Source organism: Labrus mixtus, chromosome 22 (genome assembly GCF_963584025.1).
Source record: "Labrus mixtus chromosome 22, fLabMix1.1, whole genome shotgun sequence".
Taxonomy (NCBI): domain Eukaryota; kingdom Metazoa; phylum Chordata; class Actinopteri; order Labriformes; family Labridae; genus Labrus; species Labrus mixtus.
The window spans coordinates 2,126,851-2,152,970 of record NC_083633.1 but is presented as its reverse complement, the minus strand read 5'-3'; the positions used below and the strand labels follow the sequence as shown (position 1 = coordinate 2,152,970).

The 26,120-nt window shown below is 40.0% G+C and overlaps 2 protein-coding genes and 1 non-coding gene across 3 annotated transcripts; all 3 read left to right on the top strand.

The window, feature by feature from the left end:
- Window positions 1-304: 304 nt before the first annotated feature.
- On the top strand, window positions 305-6,608 carry ankrd16 (ankyrin repeat domain 16). Its single transcript, XM_061029907.1, has 7 exons — window positions 305-841; window positions 1,884-2,104; window positions 2,320-2,362; window positions 3,250-3,358; window positions 3,447-3,608; window positions 3,682-3,760; window positions 4,674-6,608. Exons 1-7 carry the CDS (start codon window positions 519-521, stop codon window positions 4,835-4,837), a joined length of 1,101 nt encoding a protein of 366 aa, XP_060885890.1. The 5' UTR covers window positions 305-518; the 3' UTR covers window positions 4,838-6,608.
- trnay-gua (transfer RNA tyrosine (anticodon GUA)) lies at window positions 954-1,041 on the top strand. The gene is given in 2 exon segments: window positions 954-990; window positions 1,006-1,041. It is a non-coding gene; the product is annotated as a tRNA-Tyr (tRNA).
- A 530-nt stretch (window positions 6,609-7,138) lies between the features above and the next one.
- Window positions 7,139-24,384, top strand: LOC132956139 (rab GDP dissociation inhibitor beta-like). The gene is made up of 10 exons (XM_061029372.1): window positions 7,139-7,296; window positions 17,775-17,882; window positions 19,258-19,357; window positions 19,503-19,637; window positions 19,754-19,952; window positions 20,092-20,223; window positions 20,416-20,515; window positions 21,937-22,108; window positions 22,272-22,471; window positions 23,281-24,384. Exons 1-10 carry the CDS (start codon window positions 7,252-7,254, stop codon window positions 23,431-23,433), a joined length of 1,344 nt encoding a protein of 447 aa, XP_060885355.1. The 5' UTR covers window positions 7,139-7,251; the 3' UTR covers window positions 23,434-24,384.
- Window positions 24,385-26,120: the final 1,736 nt, after the last annotated feature.

Genomic DNA, 26,120 nt, shown 5'->3' with positions numbered 1-26,120 from the left:
AATTAAACAATTATTTTTTCACACAGACATTCTGAAATTTAGCCATGTAGCTTTACTTTTTAGGCTTAAAATGTTCAACAACATTATAAAATAATTAGCCTTATATGAATTAGTACAGAAATGTATAGTAGTAGTCTGTGTGTCTAAAGATCTGTCAAAATAGTTATTTTATACATTTACTTTTCAGTAAGTCCTGTGAATTTTTAACATAGCCTAGTCCCATTGTACTTCTTTTTCTTCTACTACTACTACTACTACTACTACTACTACTACTACTACTAATTATAATAATAATAAAACGACTAATAATGCACAGAGTATTACGTTTCGATGTCGATTGGAAGATAAAATGTTACCGTGTTAGTTTTTGGTTGGCCATCTGATTTAGCTCCTCGGTGAAATATAGAAGTAAACACTTTCCTCCAGCATGGCTTCAACCAGCTAAACTTATTTATTTGGCTTTTTTTCTTCCGTAACTTGACTTTGTGTTCCTGCTGCAGCCTCTCATCTCCACCAACATGGACGAACACACTTTAAAACAGCTTGTGAAGCTCACTCAGGAGGGACAGTTAAGCTCTCTGCAGAAACACATCACACCGGCTCAAACCGTCTGTGGTAAACACTTTGGCCGGTCAGGGGATACCTTGCTTCACTACGCCTGCAGACACGGACACCTGGACGTGGTGGAGTACCTCGTGAAGCAGGTAGGCATGGATGTGGAGGTGTGCAACAACGACTACAAGAGGCCGCTGCATGAAGCTGCGTCCATGAGCCACCAGGAGTGTGTTAGCTACCTGCTGCGGGAAGGAGCCAAGGTGGACAGTCTGAAGAAAGCGGACTGGTGAGAGCGGACTGTTCAACACGGTCTTTATTTAATACAAAAATATATTATCATACATGTAGCGCCCCCTTTTGGCTTCAAAAAGGAACTGAAGTTCGTACCTTACCATCTCCCTTCGATAGCTCAGTTGGTAGAGCGGAGGACTGTAGTGGTTTAATGCTGAAATCCTTAGGTCGCTGGTTCGAATCCGGCTCGAAGGAGATCTTTTTTTTTTTTTCCAAATTTGAAATCTCTCAATTTTACATAACATTAACTGAATTAAAACATTTTTAAGGATATAACAAAATGTCTCTGAGAAAAAAAGAACAACAGACCAGATGTCAGTGTTTACAGTTGAGATTCTAGCAGCACTGCAAAGAATAAAAAAACAACAAATTAAAAATGCTTTTACTTGTATGGATTCAGCTTTGGCTCTGTGGGCCGGGAAGTGCAAAACAAAATTATAAAATGTGAAGCACTTCTACAAAGCTTGAGACAAATTAACATTTTGGAAAACACTCTTACATTTTATGGAACACATTTACAAGATGAAGAACACTTTTACCAGTCCCCAAACAAATCTGCAAAGGAAAGAATCTTGCAGGAAAGGGATTGTACCAAAAGCCGAAAGTGACCCAGAAGTGATTGAGTGAGCGGTCAATTAGTTTGTTTTGGGGAAAAGACTATGTGCATTTTGAGTGAATTATTCCTCTGATACAAAGTTGATATTTTTTATCAGACCTCCATCAATTAATCATGTAATAAATTAATCATACATTTTAAAAATGAATTTCGATCTTCATTAAGCACTTTCTGGTTTCTTCCTCATCTCTGACAGTTAACAGGATTTATTTAGGTTGAAGACAATTGAAACGACTCAATCTGAATTTAATCAATCCGACAGATACTGTAACTCTACAGTGACATGAATTGTTAGTTGCAGTAATTTTTAAAACCTGTTCTCTTAAAACACCACTTTGTATAATCCCATAAACCAGATGTGTTTGCACTTTTTTAGTATTTGGTGAAAGCGGGTGTGTCAGTGTTGCCTCTTGCCTCTCAGGACTCCTCTGATGATGGCCTGCACTCGCAGAAACCTCCACGTGATCCAGGAGCTTCTTTGCCATGGTGCCGACCCGTCACTGAGGAACAAGGACGGCTGGAACTCCTTCCACATCGCCTGCAGGGAGGGCGATCCTCCGATCGTGCAGCACCTGCTTCAGGTCGCAGCAGACGTCTGGAGGACGAAGAGCAAGACACGCAGGACGCCGCTTCACACTGCAGGTAAAGTGTCCTAGTAACCTGTCATGACTAAATCTGACAAACACTCAACAATATCCTGTCATGTATCCTGGTTTGAAACAATTATTTATCCAGAAAGAAAGTCTTATCTTTCTGAGTGTTATTCTGAATTATTGTGATTACTGAAGGATGGAAGTAATGACTGATTTGGGTTTGTTGTCAGAATATAATTTTAGCTCTCTATGTTCCTCATTCAGCGATGCACGGCTGTGAAGAAGTTGTTCAGATTTTACTCGAGAGGTACGTAAAAAATTGGTACAGTGGGAAAACACCAGGGGGGCTGGCAGGAAAAACTCCAGATAAAGTCAGAGTAAAAAATTTGCTCAATTATCCAAATTTTCAGTCTACATGATCGAGATCTGACGACCACCAAGCTAGCGTTCCTGTCCGCAGGTTGACCACGGCAAGTTTATTTATTTATGTCGCACATTTCAACAACAAGACAATTCAAAGTGCTTCACACAAGACATTAAAAAGCATCATGACAGAGGAAAGAAAAGAAACATTAAAATAGAACATTTAAAAATCACTGAAATTATTAAATCTGAACATATGTTCAAATTAAATAAATTAAAATGAAATTAATTGAAATTAAAAAAAAAGAAATAAAAGTAAAGAAATTAAAAGAGTTAAGATAATAATAATAATAATAATAATTACAGTGCAGAGTAAAAGTTTAAAATCTTCTTAAAGCTGTTTAATGAAAGGCAGCTGTAAACAGGTGTGTCTTCAACCTGGATTTAAAAGAGCTGAGAGTTTCAGCAGACCTGCAGTTTTCTGGGAGTTTGTTCCAGATATAAGGAGCATAGAAACTGAACGCTGCTTCTCCATGTTTGGTTCTGACTCTGGGGACAGAGAGCAGACCTGTCCTAGACGACCTGAGCGGTCTGGATGGTTCATAATTAATCAGGAGGTCACTAATGTATTTTGGCCCTAAACCTTTAAGCACTTTATAAACCAGCAGCAGGATTTTAAAATCTATTCTCTGACAGACTGGGAGGCCAAATGATTGAATGTTTCTCACTTTTGTATTTTTGTGCAACTTGTTTTGAGAGACATAGAATTCTTTCATTTTGAGCGTGATGGTGATAACAGATAACTTTGCACTACATTCGGTATTCTTCCAGATGTGCCTACACCCCAGATGGCCACGACAGCTGTGGAGTCACGCCTTTCATGGATGCCGTCAGGAATGGACACATCTCGTTGGCGAGGCTTCTTTTAGACAAGCACCAGGTAAATGAATACATTTCAATTTAGTTTGTGAAGAAGTCAAGATATCTGTGTTTATCCATCGTCACGTTGTAACTTGTTTGTTCTGAAGGCGTCTCCGACAGCAGCTGACACACTCGGGGCTCAGCCGTTGCATCAGGTTGCTGTCACCGGCCAGGAGGAGGCGCTGCGGTTCCTGGTGCGGGACCTGAATGTCGACGTGAACCAGAGAGCGACTAACATCCAGCTCACCGCTCTGCATTACGCTGCAAAGGTGAGATACATGACCCTAAATAAGAGGTAGCGTATATTAGAGCAGTGGATCCTAACCTTCTTTTGTTTTACAGGAGGGCCACACGTCCACGATTAAAACCCTTCTGGAGTTGGGAGCAGATCTTTGTGTCCGTGACAACAAAGGACGAACAGGTAAGCAGTTAAAGTCTAGGCTTTGTTTTGTGGCTTTTTGTGCCTTCATTGGAGAGACAGTGATAGTGTTGGATTCTGGGGTGAGAGAGAGAGAGAGACAGAGACAGAGACAGAGAGAGAGAGAGAGAGGGGACTGCGGGAAAGGAGCCACTTGTCTGGATTTGAACCAGGGCTGCCTGCTTCGAGGACTACAGCCTCCGTACATGGAGAGTGTGAGCTAACCACTCGCCCACCGACGCCCCTATTGTAGAGTTCCTTTATTAAAGAGTAGGATTCTTTTTCTTTCATTTTTTTTTTACCAGAAAAAAAAGCCCCCAGACTCCATTGACAAAAACAGTAATTTTACCTAGTTGCTGATCTACCTCTTAGTTTGTTTCATGTATTTCTTTAAAAACAAGCTAACAGACATTTAATCCATCACAGTCGTCGTCATGAAGCCGCTCACTTTTTATGGTAATAGTTGAGATATTAGAGTCCGATACTTATTTTCATTCAAGACCTGTGCTGACACAAAATCAGATCCAGATACAAATTTGAATAAATGTGCAGCTTATTAAAAAGCAGTCTCTAAGTTTGGAAATGGAAACAGACGTTGCAGAACTTGAATGCACCAGCATGAAGTTTTTAATTTGCCCTCTCAGTTGCGTCACCACGTCTGACTGAGTAACTACTGGCTGTTAAATACTGCATCATGTGGTATTCATGCATGGAGCAGAGTCAGACTAGCTTTTAAAATAATGACGAAAAAAATGGAACCTCATAAAATTCAATAAAATGCCACATAAAAAAACTGTTGGCTGCCTGAATAGAGGACATCACTCTGAGAACTGTGGGTAAGCTTCGTCTTTCTCCTTAAACATGCAAAACCACTTGATCCTCACTTACGGCCATCTTTGTTCTCTTGCTCTCCCAGCTCTTCATATGGCGTCCATCGGGCAGCACGTGGATGCAGCCAGAACTCTCCTGCAGCTCGGACTCAGAGACTCCGAGGACTCATCTGGCACCAGAGCGAGACAGTTTGCCAGGAGACCAGATGTAGTACGAGTGTTTGAATGCGAGCTACCTGACACATCGTAAATTTTGCCACAGTGATGCCGAGCACAGATGTGCAATTAATTCTGTGCAGTTTAATGTTACTGGAATCAAACAAGCTGGATTTAGTGTATTACAATAAACCTCCACTTGTATGTTGTTGTGACGTGTGTTTTCAGTGACACATTTTGAGTCTTAGGACATTGTCTTCCGTCCAAATGGTGCGTTCCATTTGATCTCAGAAGTTGGAAATTCCAAGTTGCCGGTTATGGTAAATAGTAAATGGACTTTTACAATGAATGTCACACCTACATATTCATGCATACAACATTCAGCCATGTTGGATTTTAACTCGGACTACTGAAGTTTCAGAGATTCTGAGATGGAATTCCCACTTCAGGGGGCATTACTGTTGTGGCTTTGGCTCAGTTGGTAGAGTCGGTCGTCTCTCTACCAGAAGGTTGGGGTTCAATCCCCATCTCCTGTGGCAACCTGTCTGATGTGTCCCTGGACAAGACACTTAACCCCAAGTTGCCAAAGGTGCTTTATCAGCAGCATATGAATGTGTGTGAATTGACTAGTTAATACTGATGATGGACTCTTTACTCAGCAGCTCTACCATCAGTGTGTGAATGTGTAGGTGTGACCTGCGGTGTAAAAGATCTTTGAGTATTCAGAAGGCTTGAAAAGCGCTATACAAGCTCAAGTCCATTTAGCATTTACCCGTCTGTGCAGGAGTTTCCCTGACTGTATTTTCCTTTTGTTAGCACAGTCCCTTGGATGTCTGGCACAAAACTAAGATTGAAACATTAGCTCTGAGTTTTCCATTTTGTTTATTGTCGTTTTATTTTTCTAGCATTGTGGATTATATCAGCCTACATTGAAATACACCAGATCTGTGTTGACAGGCATTATCTACATTATGTACCATTATTTACAGTTCTTTTTTAACGGAACATAAGAGGCAGAAATTAATGCATGGGGGATTTAAAAGTGGTGCAAGGATGTCGTTTGTCCAGCTAAATGCTGCTCCGACTCAGTAATTAATTGTTCAAACTGCAGCACATGTAGCAGGACTCAGCCGGCGATGGCACAAACTAAAAACAGTTTACAACGTATACTAATTCTACTAATGTTAATTGTCAAAAGGCAGCCCTCTGTGTACCTTTGTAAAGTGATAGAGGTGCATCTTTCTTCTTTACATATGTGTAAATGAGCATCATTTTAAAATGAAACAATTCAGATCTACGTTCTTTATTTTGAGGCTCAGCCCTCGACTCCTCGCCTTGAATTTGACTTTGACTTGACCTCTACGATCCTGAGTTTGTTAGCAGACTGTGTGGCCTGTGTGTGACTGCCGCTGTTCGCGCTGACGTGTGTGAGTAAAACAGAAGTTAACTGCTTAAATGTCACTTTGTTTACTTAACAGGTGTGTTTACTCTACTAAGGGGCATGTCCAGACTTTTTTGCTGGGGTGGCCCAATTGGGGCACTAACTTAGGCAGGGCTGGCATAAAATGTGCGTACAGACACATGGAGAACAATTTAATTAATTTACCCTTTCTATCTCCATTAATAATATCTACTTTAAGGTAAACAAGAGAATGGCAACATGTAGATTTTCTGAGCTTAAGTCTTTATTTCCTCAATTCCCTGCATAGTTAACTTCATCATTCATTTTGTACTTGTATATACCCCCTATTTTTATTTATCTTATCTAATCTATTCTGTTCAATTTGTATTTTGTATGATCTTTTTAATTGTCTGTGCTGCTGCAACGCCCGAATTGAATCATTAAAGGACTATCCTATCCTATCCTTAAGGACTCATAAAGAAGATGAATGTCCAAAGTATTTAAAATAATGCAAACTCCCGCACATTGTCTTACTACAAATGTGACTTAAAGATAGTTGGTTCATTGAATGCTTGGCATTTTGCAAGAGTTCATGAGGAACCGTTATCTGGTTAGTTCAAAGCAAATTTGTATTTTTCTTATTGAAAATGTTTTACTCGTAAATCCGAGGTAATTATTTTGTTAGTTCAGGATATACAGAGCAGATGTATTTGCTCATTTGGATACAATGCGCTTCCGTAGAAAATAATTCAAATGAAAGGTGAAAGACTAAAAAGCCCCAAAAACGTATTAACAATCCCAAAGCAAACTATTCAATCATTTTATATATTAAAAAAATCACAGCACATTTCATGATTATGTGAGAATTTGTGTACATCTTTAAAATTCACACCAGTGGCCATTCTTTTTTAGTGTTTTTGCTTCATAAAAAAAAAATTCCCCTCTTGTTTTCAATCACACACTTCCTGCAAGTGATTGACAGCTGAGAAGTCCCGCCCTCCGAGGCGCCTGACACTGAACCGCAGCCCCTTGTCATTTTCGGCCCCGCAGGTCTCCATTTTCTTCTTTCCCGATATTCAGGATCAGAGGAGTGAAGATTTGGAAAAATGAATGAAGACTACGACGTAATCGTGCTGGGCACTGGACTCACGGTGAGAGAACAAAACAAACAATCAGACACTGCGGTCTGTTTTATCTTGAAGAGGATTTGCAACCTGTTAACATCGCAGCTAACCGTTGACAGCTCGGCTTTGAGCTAGCTAACCGGGCCTAAGTAGCTAAGTAGCTAGCTTAGCCGCTAAAGCTAATGGAAACAGCCGGTCAAAGTAGCCTGAGCTAATTGTTAGCATCTCGTATCTTTGAGCGCTATCAGTGTCCGGAAAGATTAACGACATTAACTGTTTACCTACACTAGATAACTATTTTCTATGCGTTATGTCGACTGATTATGTATTGAGTCCAGCTGATTAACCTAATTTGATTGTTAAAAGCTCATTTGACAATTTTCTCTTAGTCAAGATAAGATTAAATGTTGATGATTAGTCCGCAAACGTTAGCCGACCTAAATTGAGCTAACTAGCTACCTAGCCTGCTTACAACGGAGTAACGACGTGTCAGCTCCCCCGATTAACCTCGGGTGTTGTCTTTATCTCTATCTTAGTGTACATTTATCCTACCTAGCCTGTTACCTTGAAGTGAGCAGTGAAAACGTATAAAGTTGCCAATTTAGTAGCTAACTACAGCTATCCGAAGTTTGTTAAAGCGCATCACTGTGCGGTGGACTCAACAGTCTGATGAGTACAATTTTGTGGTTTATAGGAGTGATGAAGCTAATTATTACACTATAAACGGAATCATCTCTTTAGATTAAGGTATTTAACATTTGGGGAATGAACGGGCTGGTTATTGGGTGAATATAGCTGATTTACTCGTAACTTAAAGCTCCTGTGAGAAGATTTTATCTGGTTATGAAACAGACTGGTATTAATATTGAAACCTCTTTAGGACTCAGATTATCAAACAAGATCATCAGCATGAAGACTGACCATTTCTACATGGTTATTTTTAATGTCTAAAACCACTAGGTGATATGCTGCTTAACAAATGTTGGCTAATTAAAATGTAATTTAAGCATTTAAACGTATTTCAACGTATGCTGCACACCTGATGCACATTTTAAGTTCTTCATTCGTAAACATCAGCCATGAAAAACATGGCATTTCCTCTAGTGTCCATGTTTGTTGCTTTTTCTGCCCAGAGCACTTGAATGAGTGTATGTCGTCATTACAAATCGACAACTGGGATGTACAAAGTTTCCAAGGAGCGTGTGAAGGCAGCACCAAACTACATGCTGTAAAAGCAGGGTTTTTTAAAAATATTTTCCAAGAAAATGTAGTCGATAATTGATAAATTAAATTGTTGTGATAGGGCAAGGGGGAGTGGGTTTGTGACACAATACTGCTTACAGTACATGACAAAATCAAAAGGATAAGAGGTACCACTTTGTCCACAGGGGCTGCCAAAACCGACACAGACCTAAAGTTCCTTACGGGCACTTTGAACTAAAATCTTCCATCATGTATCTTGAAGTTCTTGGGTCGTCTTATAAAGCCAAATAAGCTGATCCAACATTTTGTGAGCTGTCAGTTCTTCTCTTTCTTTTTGAAATACAGACGTGCACAAGTAACTGCAAGTAATACACCATTAACAGCAGTGACTTTAGACATTTAAACACAGATCTTGCTACAAATTCAGACTGCTCTTACATTAGTTAAATTTGATTTCAATAATCAATACAAAATCTAAGAATAAATAGATCTGTAATGTTGGGATAGGTTTGCAAAGGCCACACAAAGACTTATGACAAACATTGGGACACAAGACAATATTGTTTTAAATCTAAAATATGCAAGTTAATTTAGATAACCACAGCACCAGCAGATACGAGATTGAATTAGATCATAGCCGTCATTTGTATTTCAACAAAAGTTAAAAGTTACTTAATATTTAGGATTTTATCACATCAACAGATATGCAAGTCAAATGATATAAAAAGCCTTATTGATATAAAAAGCCTTATTGATATGGAAACATATATGATTACCACAGGAGCAGATCATTAAAAGTGGATTCACTGCATTAAATGTACCAACCGTAGTACAAAATCAATAGTTGTTTAGAAAATATAAAGTTTATGAAAAAATTAAGCTATTGTTTCCTCGTAAAGTTCAGTATGTGCAGTATTATTCTCCTGTTTACTTCAATAGAGGTTGTTTTATTCTTTATTTCCACATTCATGACAGAAAAATACCTAAATTAAATAATGTACTCAACAGTCGAACAACAAATCGAAACAAAAAGGGTTGTAAAATTCTCGCCTGTCATACAGGATAGACAACATTATTAAATGATCTGTCGTTTGTCTGCATCACAGACAATCAACGTTGAATCTTTATCACTGCAGGTTTTTTGTAAAGGATGCATATCATTGGATATTTTGGAGTGGCTCTCCTTTTCTTTTTTGGGTGTATTTCATTGGTGGTGTCAGTTTTATGAGCTATTTGCTTTTGTGTCACCTGGGAGGAAAACAGACAAAATTATACTCCCTGGCAGACCACATGACGTGCAGGCAATTTGACACAGCTGAAGCATGACAAGGAAATAGTGTGCTGACTTTGGGACTTTTATTGCAGGCGAATGTCAGCTACTTCCTGTCAACCCCAAGGCCCCAAACTCTCTGCAGTTTCTAGACTGTTCTGAATCTTAGTATAGTTTAAACAATGATTTCATTCATGGCTTACAAAGCGTTGTTAATGTGCTTTTAATTGATATAGCTTCATGACAGCAAAGACTCTGTTACAGCTGCAGGCTCAGAGTGACAGGGTTGTTCCATTCTGGTGTGCAGGGTGCTGGTTGAGCTCACATTTGGGTGTGGTTCCACCAAGGCTGAGGAACTGAAAGTAGCCTTCGGTGTAAGTACGGTGTAAGTTAACAGAGAGCTACACCGACTTGCAGCCAGCCTAAAAAAGTCCTGCAGACCACAGCACAGTGTAGTTTCACATGGTTTTACTTCTTAGTGCTAATCGGTGACTTCACTTCTGTTTATCTAACAGCTTCTCCTTTTATCACTACACACACAAACACAAGCCTTGCCATTACTACAAACTCAGCAGGCTTCAGAGGATATCCCTTTTTGTCTAAGAATCAAGTTAGCTCCAATAATAACTTTTGCAATCTTAGAAGTAGGATTTTGCTGCATATATCTCTCAAGTATGAGTTTTTATTTACTTGTTTTTTAGTGTGCTGTAGTTGCTTTTTTATGTCTGGACTGCACACATAAGGTCATCATGATACCAGATCTTTAAAACTTGGATACTATATTAGTGAAGATCAAACAATAATGATACCTGTTTTGATTTCACAGCAACAGAAATCGGCACCACATATCAAACTGTACCTGCCTTAATGCAGCATGGTTCACATTATGATGCACTTTGATCCACAGTAGGCAGCTTTTAGCCTGAGGATGCGAGGAGGGAGTCGGGGAGACTGCAGTGATTGTCTTATATCAGTCATTACTAGTTCTGGGAATCTTTGGGTGTCTCACGATTCGGTTCGATTTTCAATTTTTGGGGTCATGTTTTGATTCAGAATCAACTTTCAATTCAAAAATGATTCTGGATTCATTGATCCATGGATTCAAAGTCTATTTATGAATTAGTACATAATTCAGGATCTACTCCAATCATCTGTGAGACTGGCTGAATTTCTTGTTGCTCTATTTGGCATTCTACTGAGTTAAAGAGCTAGCTTTAGCACTTAGCAGAGAGTGACTGATTAGCTAAAAAAATAATAATAAAAAATAGATTTTTGGAAGTTATGAATTGCTTTTAAATCTTAGAAGAGGAGAATCTCAAATTTTACATAAATTGATTTTTTCCCACCTCTAGTCATTATATCAGCCTGTTGAAGGTAGTTATGCTGCGTTCCATTTACCTCAGAACTCGGTAGTCGGAACTGGGAATGACGTCACACTCGAGTAAACTGCGTTCCAGTTGCATGTCGGAAAAGCAATATGGACGCCTCCAGGAGTACCTTTGTTTTGTTAGCTAATACCAGACGATAACAACACACTACGTGAAAATATCATGACAAGACCTCCACAGAGAAAACTTGCACGATACCATCGGTGTGATTGATTTAATTACACAAAAAGTAAGCTGCTAAGAAACACAACAGTAACAGCTTAAACATCCCTGTCGATGCACATAGCAGCCATATTGGATCTGAACTCGGAATTCCAACTTCAGGGGAACGCAGCATTAAAACTAACCATTGCTCAGTGGCAAATTGTTGTCCCTCTTTGTACATTTCGTCGAGGAAATATTTGTCAGTAGGGCTGCGACAATAGGTTGTTTATTTGCAATGGAAAAGTGAAAGGAGTTTGTCAGTATTATTCCTAAATAAGTATTTTTAAAGATTTTTGGGGTCTTTTTATGCCTTTATTGATGAGACATGCAAGAGTCATTAGAGTTGATAGAGAGAGTGGCCAGAGGTTAGATTTAAACCATCGCTGAACTAAGTACTAGGCCACCAATGCTCTTTTTAAAAAAAAATATTATTATTTTTTATACGTTATGGACAAAACAATGGATGTATAAATAATAATTCTAAAAATGAACAAACTCAAAATTATTTTTTTAACATCACTTTATTTTTTTACTTCAGTAAAATGTTGCCGTCTTTGTACCCATGAAAAGGAGGAAATTGAGTTGTATCACCAGTGGAGACGAGCATTGTTTCCATTTCCTCTTCTCTAATGAAGCAGGAAGTTTACTTTGGTTAAAGTTTCAGGCATTACCAATCAACTGAAGATCAAACAATCACAAACATGTACAAAACATAGGGATGTACATTGCTTCAAATCAACCAAATACTGATGAAGCTCGGAGTCGTGAAATATCTGAATTCCTCTAAAGCCAAAACATTCCTGTCTAATTTCATAAGCTCATCACATGTTTAGCATGTAGAACTTTAATCTGCTGTGTAACTATGAGAGGAATGCAGTGAAATTATGAGTGCAGTTAAGTACTCTTTAGTTTTATGCTATAGACTACAACATAAAGACGCAGGGATTGATTTTACCAGGGATTGGTTAGGGTTGAAACTGAAAATGTTTGTCTTCTCAATAGGTTTTCAACTCATAGTTTTCTTTATCACACAGCAGAAAATAAAACAAAATATTGTAACTGAGTCATTGCATATTGACAAAATGAGCACAACATGGTAGGGCTGTAAACTTTCTACAAAATGTTCCAAAAACTGCCTGTCAGTGTTTATTTCTGCAGGTTGTCAGTCCGGAGTCATTCACACCAGTCTCTTCCTCTTCAAAACAAATGAAGCCTGGGATAGAAAATGGTAAAAAAAAAAAAAAATCAGTCTTCAGTGATTTACACGGAGTACACTAGGGCTGTCAAATTGTATTCTGTATGAGAACATTTATTTAAACCTGGGTAAGAAATTTCACAATCAAATTGTATTGAGCCCTTCAAATTAAAAATATACAATCTATCGGCGCATCGGGCTCTCTGAAGTAGTTTGTTGTTTGATCCAGCAGAGGGTGCTCCCATGGTTACTTGACCATGACATGCACTCTTTACCTAAATAAATGTAGAAACTAATGTTGAGGCAAAAGCAATGGGATCACAATTCAAAAGTGACATGAGGGAGACTCGTCTCTCTGCAGACAGCAGCACACTGCTTTGGTGGAGAGAGACACATGGTCGCTACAAACCTGCAACTCTCTAAACTGGCTCGCAAATATTTTTGTTTATCAGGGCAGGAACATCTGGGCACTCTGAACGTTTGTTCTGTACAGAGAAGAAAAGAGCTGAACTCGATCCTGATCAGGTTAATAGAGTGTGTTGAAACGTTACTGTGTCATGTTCTTAACTCGTTAAGGATAGTTACGACATCCCTAGAGTGTACACAGTCGTAAGTAGGGCTGGGAATCTTTGAGTGTCTCATGATTCGATTTAGATTCTTGGGGTCACGATTAGATTCAGAATCAGTTTTCTATTCAAAAAGATTCATGGATTCAAAGTCTAATAATTATTAATTAGTACTTAAGAATCTACTCCAGTCATCAGTGAGACTGGCTGAATTCCTGTTGCTCTATTTGGCATTCTACTGAGTAAAAAAATTTTTGGTAGTTATAAATCGATTTTAAATCTTAGAAGAGAAGAATCACGGTTTTTACATAAATTAATTTTTTTCTCCACCTCTAGTTGTAAGTTAAGATCACTCGAATAATTAATCTGTATAAGTGATAGGGAGATTAGTTGGCTGAAAGTGTATTGCCCACTGACATGGTTTAGAGAACTGAAAAAAGTGCATCTTGCATGTAATAAAGCCTCAAAATGTTGAATACTTTGATATTTTTAGACAATTTAAAACAATATAAGCTGCGTTACTTAAATGATGGATGGTATCGAAAAGTACCAAAGCTTAAAATAAACTACAGATCTTCAATAATGTTTTTAACCAAAAGCTGCCGTGAGTTTCCTTGCAATTATTGGTAATCACAAACAAAAAAACGTTCATATTGGGTAGCTTAGACTTCTGTCTTTGTTGCTGTGGTATCATTCGATTTTTCCTAGAATCTTATCGGAATATAAGGATCTGGTATTGGAAAAAAGCTGAGCATGTAAAAACAGTGTTTTGAGATTGGGGTGGGGAAAAAAAGGAAAGGAAAAATCAAAGCTTCAAAGTGAACAGTCAAATCCAATTCAACTGACATTTTCTGAGAGCCCTGATAAACCTGCAAATGTTAATTTTTTTCTTTAGAATCTGGAAACACAGACTTATTAAACTTAAAGCCGCTTATCGATTAGCAATGTATTTTTTCAGTTGTTTGCGTAGCTACTACCCACCTCTCAGGAAACCTTCAGTGTGTCTGTTTTATGTAATGTCTACGCTCTGTTGATCCTGTGTGCCAAGTGGATTAATGTCCAACAGATTCTTGTGACTGGAAGCACTTTAAAGTGTGTTAAAAACGTGCAGTGTAGTTATGCTGTGGCTGCGATGCTCTGTCATGTGATCGCCTCGGTCTGAACCCCGACGACCCATCCAGCTCTGGTCGGACTTTGTCTCGTCTCTCTGTGAGTTTTATTGGTCTTATGTGTTAAAAATTTAACCGGGACTTTGCCTCTGGTCCCGCTGTTTAATACTGGTTTAGTTTTCTGCCTGACTGTACACTGGATCAGAGCGTTTTCCTCTCTGTCAGCATGGCCAATACTCTGGCAGAGGTAGCGATGACTAGGCTGCCTCCGGCTCTGTGCTAAAGCCTTTATTTATATAGGTGTCACAGCAGGTTGGCTTTGGTCACGTCAGCAAGAAGTGACAGTGACACATCAGAATTTATCCTTAGCCTTGCTGTATGTCCTTCCTGTCAATTTCAAGTCCATACAGTAGATGACACTCATACATATACATGATCAGATTTCACTGCAGCACGTGTTATTTTCGGAAAGCACCTATGAAGCAGCTTGTGTTGCTGCTTCAGGATGGAGAGAAGTTGGTAATGTATGTCTGTGATTTTGTGAAAGGGGAGATGACAGTCTACAGCCGTGGTACCGAAACGAGTACCATTATTAATCGATTTCTACAAGTGTCATATATCTACATTTAATATTCTGCCATCATGACAACTAGGGCTGAAACGATTCCTCGACTAACTTGAGTAATTCGAGGACAAAAAAATCCTTGAGGAAAATTCTTTGCATCGAAGCGTCGGACATCACTTCCGGCCCGGCTTAGCGTTAACGCACGGTGCATAAAGTGTGCAGTCAATTAAACAGCTGCATTGTGTTTTCTGTTCCTCAGTATGTTGTTCTCCGCTCTTTTGTGGATGTTGTCATTACATTGGACTACACATAGCATTGATATACAGGCAAATATTCTCATTATAGCGTCGTGTAGCAGACTCTGTTGCTTCGGCCGCTACTTCGGCGTTGTTTATGGATTGCGTTACCACGTTGAGGAAGCGCGTGAGACCACGGCAGATCGGTAGCTCCACATACACACATTCAGACATGCACCTGAAAATCTAGCCTTGAAACGGCAGACTGAATAGGACAGTAGTGTTTGATGAGTGTAACAATTTCCAGAAATGTTGGAAGGCCAATGTAGAGGTCATGTAGACTGCTGCCACCTATCAGGATTGTTTGTCTCTTTAAAAACTGACAGATATTCTTTAGGAATTTTCCTCATGTAAGCCTTGATGCTTTCCCAAAATACCACGTGCTTCAGTGAAATCTGATCATGTCTGGGTGTCATCTGCTGTATGGACTTGCACTTGACAGGAAGGGCATAGAGGTACATTCTGAGCCTTCAGTGCTGATGACGCTGTAGGAGTGAAGGTCTTTTGAAATGAAATCGGTGATCGATTTTATTGTCAGCTCAGAATTAGCAGGCAGATGGTAAAGTGATGCAGTGAGTGTTGGTGAAGTGTTGATGCCTGTTGTTCGACTCTTTTCATCTTCAGGTGCTGGCTTGATGTGAGCTCAGGCATTTCAATCATTGCTGAAGTACTTCACTTTCATTTTGCAACACTTGACTTCAAATAAGACTGGGTTGGCTGAATGTCTTGCAGCACGTTATGTCAGACACAGCCATACATTACAGACGCTGAATGCTAGCTAATGTTAGCAGCCCCAACTGTGGAGTCAGGAACATATCATCTGTACAAAAGAGGGTGGAAAGTGGAAAAATGTCAGCTGCAGGTTTTCTGTGCTGAAACCTGCCACACTAATTTATCCTATCCAAAAGAAGCAACAAGTCTGCACACAGGCAGCATAGGTGTCACAACAATGAAAGCTATTATCCATTGTTGTCTAGTGAGAAACAAGTTTGACCGTATAGCGCGGTAGTGTGAGCTGTCATTAGGAAGTCAAACTAGTTTTAGAGTAAATTGCAAACCAGGTCACATGACACACAGTGGTTCTCTCTCATCTACATACTCACTGCTGTAATCGTATTAAGGCCTTTACGTCTGCGGGAATTCCATACACTGTCAAACTTCCCCTTTTTCCATCATCCCTAATAAAGCCTCCTTGGCTGTGAGCCCAGTAAAAGTTGTGATCGTCCTCCTGCTGCGTCAGAATGGACTCCTTGGATACACCTTTCTTTGATTGTAGTCTTACCTCTATATCAATTAGGTTTAACATTTACTTAATTTTACTTTACTGAAAAATCCACTTTTAAAGTGTTTTTGAATATATATTTGGATAACCTGAGTGTCTACCAAACCAAAAACTGTACCCATCCAGTCCTTTGTTAGAGGGCTGCATAAGTCTTACAACACCAAAACGGAGCGTTCTGAGAGAGCTGGTTTATACAGGGTCACAAACCTCCTCTGGTGCTTGATTCATGTTATATTTTGACCACAGCACAGATGTTTCATTGAGACCACATGGGACTGTTTGAAAAGGTGGACAAGGGTTATAATATGTCCTCTTTAAACAAAAACTAGGCATGCTTGATTTTAAGTTTTTAATCCTAAATGAACCTTTACATAACTAAGTCTGCAATCGTAGCAAGTTTTAGGTTCGCGGTGGCGAAAAAAAGGGCGACCTAAGCAGGATTTATGGTTATGCAGTTGTATAGGAGCATGCATTCTCCATTTGTCACTTTATGTAGCAAGGGAGCTTAAAGACTGTGAGCACAAAGGTATAAGAATATGTTTAAAATACAGACAACCTGTATACATCCGCCTTGTGCTGCGGGATAAATTTAACTGTGTTTTAATGAAATGTTGCTTCCTATGAAGGTTATCGAGATATAATTGTTGTACAGGCTGTGTCTTTGTACACTGAACAACGCAGGGTAGAGAAACGCATGACAGGCTATAAAACGAGTCCTGTAATGACCACAAGCCAAACTTTGATGAGAGCAGAGACGGTTCAGAGATAAAACCTCAACAGGAAAGAGCTGTTGCAGTCGTCAGCTTCTTTGATTCTCTCTGCTATAATGATGTGTTGTTGTGATGTCAGCCTCCCCCTGCTTGAACCAGACGGTGATAATATTACGCTACAACATATTCTGAGGCTGTCGCTGTTCTGAAGCTGTCGCTGTGGCACACTGATCACTTTTATTTTGTTGTATGATTTGGAAATTTGATGTTAGTGCTAAATATAGACATGTTCTACAGGTAAAACGTAAGACCCATGGAGCCCCTGTAAAGAAAGCACAATTTCACCCAAGAATATCTCTCTCATCTACTTTATGTTTTCATTTTTCAAAAGCATCTTCCTCCATAGACCATGATCAATTCATGAAATAGATTAGCTGAAAGATATGTCAGTTCAGGAATGATCATGCCGATCACACAAAATGTGTGTTTATAGATCGTCTTGAATTCAAGGTAAAAAGAGTTCCAAGACTGTACGCCAAGGTTCATGCTAAGTTCCTATTTTATTTTAGAACAGAATTATGTCTTATAGGTTGGTATAATGGGGCACGTTATGGCACACACACTGCCATAATGATACCACTTGTGTTGGATTAATCTGTTTCCATGTGTTGCTGTCAGAGTGATGTTGGCCTGACTTCTTTTTTTTTCACCCATCAGGAATGCATTTTATCAGGAATCATGTCGGTGAAGGGGAAGAAGGTTCTGCACATGGACCGAAACTCCTACTACGGTGCTGATAGTGCCTCCCTCACACCTCTGGAAGATGTAAGTTTAGCTTTGACCCTACTAGTTAAAAAGAAATGTAAGGGCGCGGTCACACTGGCAATCCGTACCGTTACTAATCACACTTCAACCCTACAGTCCAGTTCGTTTGGCCAGTGTGACCGCTCTGTATCGTGCTGAGGCACGGTACACTTCCTTGGCTTTGGCACACTTCAGAGAGCTGTGCTTCGGCGCGGTACACTTCATGCACGAGCACAAGCATGCGGGTACACAACGCTGACAGCCTTCATTATGGAGAAATCCAGAGTTTCATGGCTGTATCTGACTAAAATGACTCAATATAAGCCACAAAGTAGCTGACATGTTCTCTGTGTTGTTCTCCGATGTGCAGACGCAGGCTCGACTGTGTGTCCCTTTTTAAAGAAAAAAAAAAATTCTCTAGTCCGTCTGTTTGTAAGCTGAGCATTCATAATAACATAAATCATACATGTGCTGTATTACGGAGTTATGTACAAGAGGTAATCGTGCCTAGGCACGGATAGTCCTGGTGCCGGCCAGCGGGGGAATGGCACAGTGGGGAGCCAATCGTGCTTGAGTACAGCACGGTACAGATTGGCAGCGTGACCGTGCCCTAAGAAACAAAGACATAAGCAAGTAAAAAAAAACCTGCAGCTTGAACATCTTAATATTCATGATGGATCTTCAAGGAAGAATTTCAAAAATTGTCCTCCGCTGGAGCTGCAATCACCTGTGGCCTGTATTGTTGTTTTAGCAGGATAATGTTAGCACACATTAGTTAGCTTGTAGCTTCATATTGCACATTGTCCTTGTCTAAAACAGCTTTATACACAAGGCCGTCCCGTCCATGTAAACACGGCTCAGACAACACCACACTGGGTTGAGGTTAGCATCAGACGCTTCTCACTCAATGTAGACAGTCATGACTCAGAGACATTTACAGAGGATATATTTGATTCTGCTTTATTCACGTGAAAAATGTCACACAGTTGTCCTTTAAGGCTGAAGAAGGGAACAGTAACTGGCTTGTTGTTCAGACAGGAGGCCTTTCGCCAACACTGATGTCATCTTTATAAATGATAACCTTTGAAGCTTTGGTTCAGGCTGTCATCCTTTTACTTATACTATTCTTTGTACAGTCTACAGAGTTAGAAAAATTACATTGAGTGTATAAGAGAAAGGAGGACACAGAGTGTTAATAGAAAATTGACTGAACTTAAATCGATGAAGGTGATCGGCCAAAAAAGTATTCATGAAATAAAGTTCTTAAGAAGAGGATCAAGTAGAGCTCAGGCAGTTGTCAGTGCTGTTGCCTAGCTTTCTGAACTGTACATCTATTTTCAGTGCATGTTGTTTGCCGTTTCTTGTGCATCAAGTCTGCTTCTTTGTCCCTCTGCAGGTCTACAAGCGCTTCAGTCTTCCTGGGAAACCTCCTGAGTCCATGGGAAAGGGTCGGGATTGGAACGTGGACCTCGTCCCGAAATTCCTGATGGCCAATGGTACGTTTGGATCACCCATCTGTTTATCATATGCCGTGATAGTTTGGGGTCTCTTTCTACATTCAGCTCAAAATATCAGTCAAGCTCTTGTTTTCAGTGTTTTTTCTGAGAGTAACACCAATGTGTGTATATCTCTTTCCTTCAGGTCAGCTGGTTAGCATGCTGCTGATCACGCAGGTGACTCGCTACCTGGATTTCAAAGTGGTTGAGGGCAGCTTTGTGTACAAGGGGGGTAAAATCCACAAAGTACCATCCAGTGAGACTGAGGCTCTGTCATCTAGTAAGTGAAAGATTTGACTCTGTAACAGAATATTCTCTGCTGCTGGTTCAAGTAGCACTGATGGTGGTTAAGTTTGCCTTTTGATCACTAACCCTACCTCTCAATCTCTTTAATAGGTCTGATGGGGATTTTTGAAAAACGCCGCTTCAGAGGTTTGCTGGTCTGGGCTGCCAACTATGACGTGAACAACCCGAAAACCTGGGAGGGCCTTGACCCCAACAAATCCACCATGGCGGACGTTTACAAAAAGTTTGGTGTGAATCAAGATACCACAGACTTCACAGGCCACTCCCTCGCACTCTACCGCACAGACGAGTCAGTTCACTCCCTTGTAGTTTTATGAATATTGTTCAAATAAAAATGAATAGTTACGTTTTATGGCAAGAGCTGCTACATGCTACTCTTCATAGAGCTTTGAAATTATTTTCATCTCTCTCTTTCATCTTTCTCTCAGGTACCTGAACAAACCGTGCATCGAAACGATAAACAGGATAAAGCTGTACAGCGAGTCTCTGGCCAGATATGGCAAAAGCCCATATCTGTACCCACTGTATGGCCTGGGAGAACTGCCACAAGGGTTTGCCAGGTAGAAGACCCTCCTTTTTTTGGGTGTATGGTACTGTTATATCTGCAAAACGACGACTCTCAACTTGTATTGTAGTGTTAATCATGGTCGGATGTCTTATTATTGATATTTGTATAGCTTTAAATATCTCACTACCAATCAGAAAATGTTGGGATATTAGAAGATAACATCTCCATTGTGTTTAAACTCCAGACTCAGTGCGATCTACGGGGGGACGTATATGTTGAACAAGCCCATAGAGGAGATCGTGATTGAGGATGGGAAGGTGGTGGGAGTCAAGTCTGAGGGAGAGGTGAGTAAATGTGTTTGTTAGATGTCTGTCATGTGTGATATTGACCACCTACCTACGCTGAGAGTTTATAGAATAACGACTGATGTGAATTTCTACACGCCATGTTTTGAAATCTGAAAGACTTAGATTTCTGTTTTCATGTTGGAAACGTAGCAGAGAAGCAGGTGGTTCTGTCAGAATCTCCTGGAGTTGTGTAAGGAATAACTCACTAGTCATTTAAGAGGTCACAGGCATGGCTGTGGGTGTCAGGATGACTGTAACCATGAGTTTGAAGATGGATTGTCTCAACATTTTCACTCAAAATTGAACCAAGTTGGCTCTCACCTTGTCAGCTGAATCTCTGCAATCTATTGTGAGCTTGTTAGCTTTACTGTTCACAGGAGTAACAGCTTGGAAAGCTTCTCTCTCACAAATATCTCTTTGATGTTCGTTTTTTCACATCATCAGTCGGGGCTGCCAGCTGAGCTAGCTTCTTTAGGGATACTCAGCAGGTTTTTAGGTTTCCATCCCTTCAAAGTTCATTCAGTTTGGGGCACCGGTAGCATAGTGGTTAGAGAGTGCGCCCCACACACGGAGACTCGCCCTCCAAACGGATGGCCCGGGCTAGTATCCGACCTGTGGCTCCTTACCCGCATCTTGCTCCACACTCTGACTATCCACTGGCCTATCTCAAGAATAAAGACATAAAAAGCCCCAAAGTAAATCTTAAAAAAAAAAGTTAAAGGCAGGGTTGGTAATTTGACAGGAATTAATAATGCATGTTCTCTGAAAAAGGAACCAAGAAAATCGCTCATCTGTAGCATACTTTGACCAATGTCTGCACGTGGTGCCATTTTTATGAACCAATCACGCCTCCCTGTCCCCCTGCTCGTTCTCTACCCCATGCATGCACGAGCCCACGCTCAAAGCATGAGCTGAGGTCCGGTTCTGGACCAATGGCGCTTGTGCATGTACGTGAGGGGGCGTGGCTAGTAAGGGAGCACAGAGGGGAGGGGTTGGGTGTAGACAAAGCACTGAGGGAATGCTACTTTCAAAATCCTGCTAGTTTTCGAAAATTAACAACCCTGCCTTTAATTCAGTTTAATTTGGAGCCAAAGTACCCAGTGAGACATTTACCCAGTGACAACAAAAAGAACCAGTGAATTAAAATGGTGAAACACTGAATGCATTTCTTCAGCATCTCTCCTCTGCTCACAGGAGGGGCTAACAAGGCTGTGAACTTTGAATCCAGATTAAACAAATTTTGTTCAAACAAACAAAGTGGTTTATTGGTGTTTATGTAATGCTATGTTGATATGTTTGATGACGCACACAAGCTGATCCTTTAAACTCTTTGACTTATTATGGACACTTTCCTCATGCTGTATTGTAATGGGAAAAGTCACTTTTCCGTTAGATAACTCTGTGTTGTCCCGCCTCAGATCGCCAGGTGCAAGCAGCTGATCTGCGACCCCAGCTACATCCAGGACCGCACCACCAAAGTGGGTCAGGTGATCAGAGCCATCTGCATCTTGAGTCACCCCGTTGGACAAACCAACAGCGTCAACTCTTGTCAGATCATCTTCCCCCAGAACCAGGTCAACAGGAAGCACGGTGAGTGCAGTCAGGAAACGATGCAGATCAAAGTGAAGAATGGCTCTTCACTTTGGAAGTGCTTCTGATCCTTCTCATATCATATGATTCTGCCTAACAACAACTGATTACACAGATTGTGTAAGATACCACCAGACCTTAACGTTAGTTTTGTTCTTTTCAGACATCTATGTTTGTATGATCTCCTTCGCTCACAACGTGGCGGCACAGGGGAAATACATAGCCATCGCCAGCACCACAGTAGAGACAAATGACCCTGAAAAAGAGCTCAAGCCGGCCCTGGATATCCTGGAGCCCATCGACCAGAAGTTTATCAGCATCAGTGACCTGTATGCACCAACTGATATGGGAACTGACAGTCAGGTAGGCTCAGACTGCTCCTTCTTTAAACCCAAACAGAAAAATCTAACTTCATATCAGGCGTTGCGGAAACAATCGATTCCCTAAAGCATCACGATTGTTTTCTTCCTGGCCCCGGCACAGTTGGAAGAGGTTGGCCTCTGCATGGTACGGTTGCTCACACATGAGCACAAGCAAGGATGCGTAACATGGACATGATGTATAAATAATGACTGCCTTGATTAATTAAGAAATCCAGTAGTTGTAGAGAATGGTGTCTGTGTTCTCTATGTTGTTCTCCATTGTACTGACTCTGAGACTGTGCTCCTTGTAAACAAAAGGACGTCCCATGATCACGCAAAGCCATGCATGTCTTATTACGATGTGATGATGTTTTTACAAGAGGTTAGCGTGCTCAGGCCCGGTTGGTCCTTGATCGATGTGAGTGCAGGACAGCAGGGGGGGACAGGTACAGGGGGTAACTGGGCCTAGTGTGACTGTGCCTTAAGTTTTGCTACGACGCTCACCTGTGTGATAACTGAATCACTAGTGAAACTTAAAAACAGGAAATTTATTTTTGGCTGACTTTGAACGGAAACAGAAGAGCAATGATGTCTCTGTAAAAGTATTTAATGATTGCATTTGTCATAGTCTGAAAATGTGCCAGATGAACACTAATAGATTTCAAAAGAGGGCACTAGTCTAGATCAGAATTTTAAAATGGAACCGAAAAGACACAAAGTAGTGCCAGATATTCTATTGGATATAAAGAGTTCAGTACGGACTGAAAGAATTCTTGAAATAAACTCTTCTCTGACCTCTTTTCCCTCCAGATTTTCATCTCCCGCTCGTACGATGCCACAACTCACTTTGAGACCACCTGTGACGACATCAAGGACATCTACAAGAGGATGACGGGCTCTGACTTTGACTTTTCTGAGATTGAGCGCACTAAGAACGACATCTTCGGCGACTGCCCAGAGTAGAGGCGACACTCCTGCTTATCAAAGACGACGCTGCCGGCAAACCGAAATCATACAAAATTAAAAATAGAAAACCTACATAAAAATGTACACACCAGTGGGCTGGCTGAGGTTCATGGTTGGCCCATTGAGGCAGTTAATGGTATATATAGAGATATGATATAACATTGTTGGGTAGGGTTCAGGGAGGGATCTATGCTTTTTCAAGTCAAATTCACATGATTGTTGCACTAAAAACTGGTCATTATACGGTAATCCCCTTAATCTTTCTGCTTCGTCATGCGAATTGATGCGTGCTCCAAAGATGCCAAATCAAATGATAACTCATAATCAGTAGTATTTTCAGAGCTATTATGTTTTTCGGGGGGGGACAATTAATTTTCCTGTCGTAATATAAAAGGTATTTTTCGTGTTGGGGTGGGAGAAAAGTGGCTTGACTTTGTGTGTCCGGATTGAATCATGTCGGTATCTAAATGTTGTGACTCTACCGTGTTCGAGCCAAGCATCTGCACCCCAGCTGATGGTTCATATCGTATCGTAAAAGGGTGTGATCGTAAAATTATCGTAAAAGGGTGCGAGGGCTCGATATATTTAGTCTTTTAACCCCTTTTTCGTCTAGTCTCCACAGATGTGCCGCACTAGCCGAGCCAAAAGAGCGCCAGCATAAAACCTCCCGAACCTCTTCTCAACAGCTTGAGTTACTTTAACGCATCAGAGGAGATATATTAGTTCCTGTATTATGCAAAGTGATGGATGGCCTGTGCATTAACAGCAGGTTAGCGGGAAGTGTGATTGACTGTAATTGCTTAAGAAGGACCAAATGTGTACTGCAGCAGTATTGAACTGATGAGAGCTCTTTGATATCCTCCATTTTAAACAACTTAAACTATAAACATCTCGGGCTCAAATGATTTCTGTACTGCAAAGTAAAAACAACTTTGTCAAAAACCAAAACTGCCTTGGATGTATTTATTTGTTACGCGTGACATTTGTGAAAGAAGACAGCACGGCAGTGATTTACAGAGGAAGAGATCAAGCAGGAATAATTCCTGCTTTTAACGCCAACACATACAGTCATACTCACTCACACACAGTACAATATACCATAACAAACAGCAAGACCAGCTCATCTAATGTAATTAACAAAGTTTATATAGAAGAGAAAAAAAATCATGCTCTTCGTGGGTGTTTACATCCCAGTTGTTAACTGTGCTGATAGTGCATCTCTTTGTTCGTTGAAAGAGTTTTGTGCTACTTGCTGCTGAGACACATAGACTATATATATATATATATGTGTATATATGTGTGTGTATATATATATATATATATATATATATATATATAGTCTAACAGTATTATTATTTACAGTCTATGCTGAGACCCAACAAGCAGCTATACCAAAAGGGCTTTATGTGTTCACTTTTCTAAAACTGTACGTGTGAATATAAGAAAATAATTTTAAAAAATGTAATACTCAAGACGTATGTGTTAAAAATATCAGTTCAATCTGATGGGCATTTTAAAAGGTTGGAAATCCATGTGGTTTTAGCAAAATACAAGGTCCCCTCAAGTGGCTTAATATGTTTATTTTTTTAAACGTCCTAACATTTATTTAAACATTTATTAGACAATATTTTCTCATATATATATATATATATATATATATATATACATAGGTATGAATGTAACCGTTACAAACAGGGTTATAAACCAGGTAAAGTGGTTCAAAGGGTCATGAGATGCCTTTCAAAAGCATAAAAATGAAACATTTCTTAAAATCGAATATTTGACCCCATTATTGTAAAAATATAGACCAATATAAATGTGTCTGCTTAAAGCATTTTTTACAACAAAAATAATATTAGCCCATTAGTCTGCTTGGCTGTGTGCAACGTTAAATATTTTAAGTCGGTGTGGGACCCTGGTCTCTAGCCCCTTATTTTGGACGTCATCGGCTGAAAAGTTTGGGAACAAAGAATTCATAAACAGCTTTTTAAGCATTTAAAACTTCAGAGACGAGTCCAATATGAATATTTAAAAGACTTCAAAAATAAATAAGTTAACCAAACTGTTTGAATTTCACTGAGTGCAACAACTCAACAACATACGTATAGGTTGCAAGGATTTAAAATATGGAACATGATCTAAACAGATAACAGATAAATAGATACACTAGAGATACCACAGTAAAAGGATCATTAAATCGAGATGGAGAGAAAACAGCTCTTAGTACAAGAAAGCTGTTTTTGTTCCTATATCTTGTTAATGTCTCTGTGTTTAGTCCCATTGAGATCAGTTAACTCTTTCTCAAGGCAAACCTGTCCAAGAATAGCAGCAACGCACATTTCAAACAACAAAAACACTCAAACTCCAACAGTACACATTAAATAATATGAAAAATAATGTCTGTTTGAGGTTTGTATTGATTACACTGAATTAAACTTGCATACATGATATAAAACCCTTTTAAGGGGTGCCAAACTCAGTTCTTTGCTGCTGCCAACCAGCATACCTTGGGAATAATCAGGAACTCTACATATCTGGGGTCCCTAAGCAGGATCATTTTGTGGCCCTGCCTTGCGGTGGATAGTGGAGTACTGCCATCGCGAACCAGCAACTGTATGCAATCACAAACCTTACGCATTCTATCTGTACCTCTTTGAACATGATGGGACACAATTATTTTACTG